Below are 10557 nucleotides of genomic sequence, written 5' to 3' on the forward strand. Positions count from 1 at the left end.
TTTTTCTTTCTTTTTTCTCTTCTTTTTTTTTTTTTGGAAAGGTTTTTGCTACAGGGCATGTGTGCTCACAGAAAGCCAGAGAGAGACAGAAAGCGAGAAATCACCCCCCAGGGGGATGGCCATGCCACAATCCCTTCTTCTCCATTCTCCTCTCGGGATCTTGGCACGCATGCACATGTGCCAGGTGTGAGTTCAAGCCACCAGGTACAGGACTTGAACCGTGGTTGGCTACATGGGAGCCCAGTGACACAGCCATTACACCAACTGCTGGTCCCTCTTTTCTATCAGCCCTAGCAATACTACTTGCTTTCCCTTCAGGAGTTACCATCATATAGTGAATTGCTTGGGGCTCTTCTCCCTAGTCCTAACTAAAGAATGAGATGATAAAGATTTAAAACTCTCTCTTTCTTCTTTTCTTAAAGTATTTGGAGACCTCACCTTTGATGTCTTAAACTTTTGATGACTAAAAAAATAGACAGAGGAGTTGGTAATGTGAGGAGGATATATGCCTCCTTGAAAATGAAAAGTTTCTAAAAATACTTTTACCTGAGTCTGTTTCTGGACTCTTTTGAGCCTCTGGAAGTTTTCTTATATTTGATTTTATTTTATATGGAGTTGCTCACCAACTCTGCCACTTCCTGGCCTTATCCATATCTTTAAGGATGAATTTTCCTGCTTGACTCTAAGAATTGACCATACATGAGATAGAATAATAGTTTTCTTTTTTGCTTAAAGGCAGCATTGACATCTTTGAAGCCCTCCAGCTTGGTCAGAATACCCCTCCAAATAATAATCTATCAAGAACAGCCAGTAACTTGGTGGTTAAGGTACTGGATGCCCACATGGCTGACTGTAATTTGAGTCCTGGATCCAGTGGCTTGAAAATCACACTGGGTGCATGTACATACATGCCCCAAATCTTGAGAATGTAGGAGAAGGGATTGTGTTGTAGCCAACTCCCTTGTGAGGGGTGATATTTCACTTTCCCTTTCTGTGATCAGCTCGTGTGCCTATGTCAAAAAACAAACAAAACAAACAAACAAAACAAAACCAAAATCTAGCTCTTAGAGGTTTTTTTTGTTTTGTTTTGTTTTTTTCCTTGAGGTTTATGGTTCATAGGGAGCTCAGTATAAAGTTTGCTTGGGTTTAGCTTATACTTTCAAAGATGAAGACTTGGGACCAGCAGTTGGCGTAATGGCTATGTCGCTGGACTCCCACGTAGTCGATCGCGGTTTGAGTGCCGGACCCGGTGGCTTAAACTCACGCCAGGCGCGTGGGCGTGCATGCCCAAGATTCCAAGAGGAGAATGGAGGAGAAGGGATTGCAGCGTGGCCATCCCCCCTGGGGGGTGATTTCTCGCTTTCTGTCTCTCTGTCTCTCTCTGTTTGTCTGGCGAGCGCACACGCCCTATAGCAAAAACCTCTACAAAAAAAAAAAAAGATGAAGGCTTATCCCCTTGTTTATAGTGCCATAAGAGGCAATGTTTTCTGGCGGTGAACCATGGGACTTGAAATCAGAACAAGTTCAAGTCTTGGTACTTGAACTCAAGTTCAAATTACATGACTTGTGGCCCTATTCTGCAATTTAATCTTGAGTCACTTCAATTTCCTTCACTGTGAAATGGACATAATATCTACCAGGATGTTACCCTATGAAAAATGATATATGATATGAATATGATGTGCAAGAAGTGACTAGCAAGCACAAAGTGGGAACTAGTGCTCATCAAATGCTCTTTCTCATGGTGTCATTCATTGAATGGGCAACAAATACTGATTAACTACTGTGTATCTGACTCGGTTCTACAACCTGGAGTGATATGAAAAAACAAGGGCAAGGAAAAAGCATATTACCAATATTCAAAGTGTTTACAATATTGTTGGAGAACTGGAGGAACTATTTCCAAGTATTCTCCAATGTATTCAGTACTCTAATGGAAATATGTGTAGTCAGTCACAGAAATATGTGTAGTTCTGTGCTAAGAACTACAGAGGTTGAAAAACAATCTCTGCCCTCAAGGAGCATGCACAGTGAGGAAATAGGTCAACCATGAATGGCCATTGGTAAGTGCTGTGATACGAATAACTACAGGGTGACATTGGAGGCCATAAAAGGAGCATCTGCCCTGCCCAATCTTTTGGAGCCAGACTTAGCCAAGAGAAGAACATTTGATATGAATCTTAAAGAGTGAGTAGGAGTTAACCAAAAAACTTAAGGAAGAGTTTTGTAAACAGATAGATCAGGATGTGCAAGGGACCATAGTAGTGGGCTTTGTGCAACCAGAAAGCACAAGTAATAGTTTGAGGTCAGACTTAGCTGTACAGGGGTAGGAGGAAAGACGATTCCTGGAGGATAAGCCTGAGACATGGAAAGGAAAAGGTAATAAAGAGTTTTGTATACCTTCCTAAGAAGCATAGATCTAATTCTTTAGGCTGGGAAAAGTCTTAAGTGAGTTTTAAGCAGAAGAGTTTAATTTGTTCAGGCTTAACTTTTAGAAATGTACTTCTTGGATAGAAGTTAGGAGAAGGCATTGGAAGAAGACCAGGTGACCAGCAGTTAACATAATGGCTATGTTGCTGAACTCCCATGTAGTCGACTGCGGTTCGGGTCCCAGATCTGGTGGCTTAAACTCACGCCGGGCGCATGTGCATGTGTGCCCAAGATCCCGAGAGGAGAATGGAGGAGAAGGGATTGCAGTGTGGCCATCCCCCCCCGGGGGGGGGTTCTCACTTTTTGTCTCTCTGTTTTTCTGGCGAGTGCATGTACCCTATAGCAAAAAACCTCTCAAAAAAAAAAAAAGAAAAGAAAAGAAGACCAGGTAAAGGGTGGGGAAAAGGGCAGAAGAATGTTAGTGTTCCAAATTATGAAGAAGAGAAGAGGTATTATGGAGGGATAGAATAAGTTGAATCACGAGTGTGTGGTAACTAAAGATTTTAGGAGGTGAGACAAGGAGGAGATTAGGATGAGCATGAAGTTTCAGCTTCACTTGTCATTAGCACTATTCAACAAGATAGAACCTAGATGGAGCCAGAGGAGGGAAAAACAGAGTGATATAGGAAATGGCAGGTAGATAATACTTAATTTTGTTAAAGACATGTGAAATTTGCAACATGGATATCCTTGAGGATCTGGCTATCAAAGAATTGGACATATAGCCTTGGAACTCAAGAAGGAGATCTAAGTTGTTAGATAAAAACTTAAGCAGGGGCCGGTCTCACAGTGCAGTGGTTAAGTGCTGTGTGGAGGAGGCTAAATCCTACATGGCTAACTATATTTTGAGTCCTGGCCCCAGGAATTTGAAAAAAAAAAAAAAAAAAGACAAAAAGCTTGTGTAGAATTTGGAGAATAATTAAAACACTGAAAAGATAAAAACTCTCAGCAAGAGAGCATAGACTCCAAAGGCGTAACTCAGGAGCACAAACATTGGAGAGATCAACAGAGAAAGAGACAAGTCTTGAGAAAGGCATCCAGGGAGGCAGGAAAGCATGAAGCAGAAACCCAGGGAACTAACACCTCCAGAGAAGGGACTGTCAAAGGTGCTAATTGCTACTGAGAGGGCAAGGGAGAAAGGGAACAAAACTGTCCAAACAATGGAATACTACGGAAGTTATTAGAGGCTTGAGTATGAGAAGTTTCTGTGAGGAAGGTCAAAGTCAGATTGTAGTGGGTTCTGAGGAGTAAACTGGGCTGGGAAGAGGATTAAGAGGGGGAGATATCTAGAACAGGACATATGTGAAGGGAGTGTTGTTGTTGTTGTTGTTTGTTTTTCCTAAGAGGGAAAAGTGTTCAGGATGTACAGTCAATGAGATGAAAGTCAAAAGAGAAGGAGGGAGAAACGATGGAGCAAGGCCTCTGAGGAAGCTGACAGCAGTTAAGACCAGGAGCATCAGTCATGAGAGGTGGCTGCCACAGGAGTTGGAATGGAAGGAGAGCAGGTGAGAACGAGGTAGACATAGATACAGTTCACTGTGACCACCAGAAAATTCAAGATTGCATTCCCATGAACCAGCTAATCTCAAAGGTTCTTCCTTTATAACGGGTCGTGTACACTATGAAGAACGAGATCTGATTCAGTGGTTGAAAGTCACATTTCAAATCTGGATAGTACAAGAGGCTGATGTCACCAAAAAAAAAAAAAAAAGTGACAACACAAATGTAAAATCTTCTTTCCCTCCCTTGGTTCAGAAAGCCAACTAGCCCAAGCTGCAAATTTAAACAGAAACATGTAGAAAGTCACTAGGAGGTTGCATCATTGAGAAAGGATCGTGGCAGATGATGAGAGGTGGTACAGAACCAGACCACATGTGGATCTTCTCACTTCTGGGTCACATTTTTAAGAGGAACGTGGATAAATTGAAACAGGCTATAAAGAAGGGTTTGGAACGACATCATGTGATAAGAGTTGAAGCAAATAGGAATGTTTCTCCTGCAGCCCTGGAGGTGATGGGGCATTCTAGAAACTGAGGACCGACTCACCAAAAGGCTTTAATGTGGGGGATAGATGAGACTCGCTCTGGCCGGTTCCAAGAGGTGCAGTTGGGACTTACCCCAAGAAGGCAGGTTGCAGCTGAATATACCAAGTTCTATTAGTGAGAACAGTCCATAGATAGGATCAACTTTCCTGGAAGGTGAATTTCTTTTTTTTTTTTTTTTTTTGAGAGAGATTTTTGCTATAAGGTGAGTGTGCTCACTGGGGAGAGAGAGAGAGAGAGAAATCATCCCCCCACCTCCGGAGGGGGAAATGGCCATGCCACAATCCCTTCTCCTTGATTCTCCTCTCAGGATTTTGGACACACATACACACACACACACACACACACACACATGCCCAAGTCAGGGACTTGAACTACAGTTGACTACGCGGGAGTCCAGTGACGTAACCATTACCCTATCTGCTGGTCCTAGTAGTGAACTTCTTGACCCCGTAAGGGGATAAAACAAGAACTCACTGGCCACATGTCAAGGATGCATTGTGACCAGTCTTGAACTGGTGAAGTAGGAGCATCTCTGGTCCATTCCAGCTGGAAGAGTTGAGGACTTTGCTATCACTCTACCCTGTCATCTTCCAGCTTCGCCTGGACCTGATACCTGAATTATTTCAGTAGTCTTTCAGTAAGAATCCCACTCCCAGTTCCTGCTACAAACTGACCAGAATATGGTAAGAATGGAGAAAGAGGAGGGTACAGAGGGAATAGAAATAAAAGGGCCAGGAATAGAAAAATCGGCGCCCACAAGCCCTGGTCTGCGGCTGTGCCACAGAGGAAAGCCAGGGTGTCAATTTCCTGTTAGTGACTTCCCTCTCCTCCAATGAAAGAATCATAGCTCCTCCCAGTTCTAATGTCTCCTCCCATCTCCTTGACCCCCTTAAACTCTCAAAAAGCCCTTTTCCTAACTGCTGTGTTAACTAGTATCCCCCAGCTTTACCTCTCCTGCCAGTCCCTTGTCCTGTATCCTCAGTCCAAGGATCCCAAACCTGACTACTCAGGTGCAGGGAAGAGCCAACTCCTTAGCTCCATAGCAGTGACCTCCTCCTTTTATTTCTCTTTTCCCAACTGAGACACACCCAAAAGACAAACAATGAGGAACACACACACACACACACACACACACACACACACACATCTCTACAGAGAGTAATCAACCACAGAACAGGACAGAGATTAGGCAGGAGAGTAGATGTCCTTGCCTGAAGGTTCCGATGGGAATGGAAAGAGGTAGAGGCAGGCGGGCGGCCAGCTAGTCAGACAGAGGCAGGGACAGGTGGGGAACCTCAGGCAGTGGTGGCCCAGGTATGGGGGCTGCATGCCTCAGGCCCCTGTCTCCAACCTTTCACTCCTTACCTGGCTCTGGGCTCTGTGTGAGGGCTAGCCAGCAAACTGCTGGGTTTTCCTTTAATGTTCTGCTCCTGATCCTCAGGGAAGACAAATTAGGCAGCTTTTTAATGAGTCTTCTGTGCCTTGGGATGCTCCAGGCTGTTTAGAAGTCCTCCTGATCCCTGAGCACTTAAGTCACCTCCTCAGCCTGGAACTTGAGGCTTCCACACCTAGGCCCCCAACTCTCGCCACATGACACCCCCTGTTTCCCCTGGCCTCTCCCTGTTCTGCCTTAGTCCAGTGGGTACAGATGTGTAAACATCAGTTGAAGTAAGTCCATGGATTGAGAAACGCAAAGGGCAAAGGCTGGCCCGGGGTTCTGGAGATCACTAAGAATGAAGAGGGTCTCCCCGGCTGGTGGGGCTCAGGGAGGGGCTCTTCTTTACTCTCAGAATGCTCCACTCCAACCTCTTCACCGTTCTCTTCTGGGCACTGGCCTGCACTGAGTACTGACATTCCATGGTCCTTCCAAAACTGATTTTCTGCAGGGAACAGAATATGTCCCAAAATAACAGAACCGGGATCAAGATGAAGCAACTGATAAAGCAAAGCCCTGGGTAGTAGGAAAACCTGAGATAAAATCCTTGACTCTGCCACTTAGTAATGGTGTGATATTGAACAAGAGACCAGCCTTGGTCTACCTCAGTTTTCTCATTGGTAAAACTGGACAATAACAATATGAGCAGATATGAAATGCTGTAGTAAAATAAGCATATGCTTTATGTTTGGCCTGACTCCCCAGTGTTTGACAGATGGTCTGCTTGTCCTACACGTTTAGCTTGAAAAACATACCCAGCACGTGTGTACATGTCTATATTTATTCTTTTTTTTGAGAGAGAGAGATATTTGCTAGAGGGTGTGTGTGTTTGCTGGAGAGACAGAGAGACAGAAATTGAGACATCACCCCTTAGGGGGAATGATCATGCCACAATCACTTCTCCTCCATTCTTCTCTCGGGATTTTGGGTGTGTTTGCACATGTGGCTGGCGTGAGTTTCAAGCCTGTAGGTCTGGGACTCAAGCCATGGTTGGCCATGTGGGAGTCCAGCAATATAATCATTACACCATCTACTGGTCCCAAATCTCTATTTTTGTAACCAAACTCAGCTTTATCAAGTTTTTTATCTTTTTACAACTTATCTCTCTCAACCACCCTTGCTTCCTGAGTGGGGCAGAACACACAGCAGGTACTCCATAACTGTGATCAGTTCTAAGCATAGAGATCTAGCTCCTTGGATGATATAATATGAGAAGCCTGAATATAATATGAGTATCCTTCTTTGATATAAAACCACTGCCTCTGGGACCAGAGATGGCAAATATAGTCACTGTGTTAGTGGGAACTGTCTAGCCCACTGGGTTGTGACAGATTCTGAACAACATCAAGGCTCACCAAGAAAAAACTGCCATGATTGATCAGTGACATCTCCCATGAGCACTGAAGGAGAGAATTAGTGGGACATATTATAGATAGTACGGTATTTTCAAACTCCCCATTATTATTATTTTTAAATCATTCTCTCCTTCATTAGTATAGTCAGTTTAATCCAACAAACAATTTCTGACATCTACTCTGTATCACATTTTATGCAAATATTAAAGGCACATGGGCTGTGCCTTCTGTTCATGGTTTAATTAGGATAAATGTTAAGACATCCCAGTATACTGTGATAAGGATCGCACAGGGCACTGTGCAAGGTACAGAGTTAGGAGTGATCATTTTTGCTTGTTGTCAACAGACATGAAGATTTCACTGAGGGACCCTTGGGAGAACAGCATATACAAAGGCACAGAGTGCTATGGAAACACAAAGAAGAAAATTCTCTTGGGGGCAAGGAGGCAGACCTTCTGAAGGAGAAGACAATGAGACTGAGACTCTGGAGCCCAGGTGACTAGACTGGCCCATAGGGTTAGGACAGATGGCAAATTCAGACTGAAGCTAATTTTATGAGTTGAATTGTATCTCTCAAAAAGATTATATTGAGGAACCAGCAGTTGTAATGGCTATGTTGCTGGACTCCCATGTAGTCGACCACGGTTCGAGTCCTGGACCCAGTGGCTTTAACTCATGCTGGGCGCATGTGCGTGTGTACCCAAGATCCTGAGAGAAGAATGGAGGAGAAGGGATTGCAGTGCGGTCATTCCCCTGAGGGACGGTGGAGTGATTTTTCACTTACTGTCTCTCTGGCAAGCACACATACCCTATAGCAAAAAAAACTCTCAAAATAAAAAAAGAAAGGGATATGATAACACCTACCTCTAGTGTTACTATAATAATTAAAATGAAAAGTGTATATGCAGTTCTAAGACAGATATTGCCATGTAGAAGGGCTTAATAAAGTTAGTTTTTATTTAGACACAATGAATATCATGAAACACATTCTACATATATGAAAATTAAATCTCAGAGAAGCTAGGTGACTTTTCCAAAGCCACAGAAGGTTAATAACGTATTTAAACTTTAAACACAGTTCTCTCGGAGTCTTTTCCTAATAGTTCCATTGGAAAATCAATTTTTCCCTTGACTTCTTCATTGTGAGATAAATTCACTCCAATGACTTTGGCAAAAGTGTGGATAGTGTAGATGAGAGACCAGAGGCATGACAGATAGCCCTAGTCCACGGCTTATTCAGTGTCCTCACTCATTCCAATGAACTTAAGGAAAGCCCTCTTTACATCCTTGTTCCGGAGGCTATAGATGATGGGGTTAAGAAAGGCGGAGATTACGTTGTAGAACAGGGCTAACTTCTTGTCATCTTCCGGGGAGGCTTCAGAGCCTGGCCTCATATACATGATCATGCATGGGATACAGAACATGGTGACCACAGTGATGTGTGAGGCACAGGTGGAGAAGGCCTTGATTCGTCCTTGGGTGGAACGAATCTTTAGAATAGCCACAAAGATGCGGACATATGAGGCCAGGATGAGAGATAATGGAATCAGAAGCAAGATGAAACCCAAGATAAAGTCCACTTGGTCATTGAGGGATGTGTCTGCACAGGCCAACTTCAAAACTGCAGGAATCTCACAGAAGAAGTGGTTGATCTCATTGGGGCCACAATAGGGCAGTTTCATTGCAAAGACTGTATAAACAAGGGCACAGGCAAGACCACAAAGTGCTGAGCTGACTGCTAGGAGTACACACAAGCCTTGGCTCATCTGGACCCCATAATGGAGTGGATGACATATGGCAACATATCTGTCATAGGCCATGGCTGCAAAAATCCAGGTCTCAGTGATACCTAAGGTCAGGAAAACATACATCTGGACCACACACCCAACATAAGAAATGGTCTTATTTTTGCTTGCTAGATGAACCAGCATCTGGGGCACAGTGGTGGTGGCATAGCTGAGGTCCAGTAGAGAGAGAATGCTGAGGAAGAAGTACATGGGAGTGTGGAGGCGAGCATCTACTCTGATCAGGGTGACAATGAGCCCATTGCCTAGGACTGTAAATAAGTAAAGGAAGAGGAAGATGAAGAAAAGAATCCAGTTGGTTCTGGGATTTCTAGAGAAGCCCAGGAGGACAAATTCAGTTATAGAGCTGTGATTTTCTCGACTATGAATGGCTTTCATTCTGAGGAAAGAAGAGAACATATTCTTGATATCTTTGAAGCCTGAAAGAAAAAATGCTCTGTGAGTTCCACAGGTGTGGCTAAAAGAGCCCGGGGAATCCCCCCCTCCGCACCCAAGGAATATTCCATCCGTTAGTCCGGCATAGCTCTGGGAATGTAGTAGGGATCCTATAAGTGCTTGTTGCTTTGTCTAATTAATTTGCCTTGATAAAATTCCAAGGGCCACATGGTGGGAACTGTACAAAAAAGTCTTAATTTTACTAACAAACTCACTCCCTCCCAATATACACACACAGAACATACACACACATAGAGTAAACCAAACTGAAGAGAATAAGGAAATACAAAATGTTTTACAGCAAGCCAAAAAGTTCTAGGCCTGTATGTAGCTCCTAAAATGATTCTTTCAAATATCAGGACTAATGGGTGCTAGAAAGAATAGTATAAACAAACAAATCACTTTCCTTCTTTTTGCTTTCTTTCTCTCTGATGCTGTACCTTTGAAAATGTCACATAAACTGTTTTTGGCGTGAGAAAAGAGTCTTTCCCTTAGAACTTTTATTCCCTCACTCACCTTCCCAACCTAACCCTCAGTGACTGTGAAGAACATGTGAAGATGACCAGGGAGACTCAAGAATTGAAACCCACTCTGCGGCGTTGGCATTTCTGAAAGAGATGAAACATATTACCTGGGAATGAGGTGCCTGTGTGTCTGGAACTTTTCTTAAAAACTAGTGAGGAATTCTCCACAGCCACAACGTTTATAGGAGAAAGTTGAGAAGCGGGTAGAGATGGATCTTCAGTTTGATTTTAACTCAGTCCTTGACCTTACGTTGGCAGCAGCAGCACCTGTTGTTGACAAGTTCCTTCCTCTTTGTTCTTTTGATAGTCCTTAAATAACTGCAACAGAACACTTTCTGTTTAATAAGTGTAATTCTATTAGATTAATATGGATATCTAATAATCTAATAGAATTACACTTATCCACTAAGGTCCATATCCTTATTTTTATTTTCATGAAATCAACCAACCAAGGTTAAAAAAAATAGTAAGTTATAGAGCCATCACTCAAACTCCAGTTCTCATTCCCTTACCACATTAAGGTAAACA

The 10557-nt window shown here is 43.3% G+C and overlaps 1 protein-coding gene across 1 annotated transcript; it reads right to left on the reverse strand.

Annotated features, from left to right (window-relative positions):
* Positions 1 to 8497: 8497 nt before the first annotated feature.
* LOC102483259 (olfactory receptor 2A5) lies at positions 8498 to 9448 on the reverse strand. The gene has a single exon (XM_006153829.1). The coding sequence runs from the start codon at positions 9446 to 9448 to the stop codon at positions 8498 to 8500; it is 951 nt and encodes a 316-aa protein (XP_006153891.1).
* Between the last annotated feature and the right edge of the window lie 1109 nt (positions 9449 to 10557).

Source organism: Tupaia chinensis, unplaced genomic scaffold, assembly GCF_000334495.1.
Source record: "Tupaia chinensis unplaced genomic scaffold, TupChi_1.0 Scaffold000387_1, whole genome shotgun sequence".
NCBI lineage: Eukaryota > Metazoa > Chordata > Mammalia > Scandentia > Tupaiidae > Tupaia > Tupaia belangeri.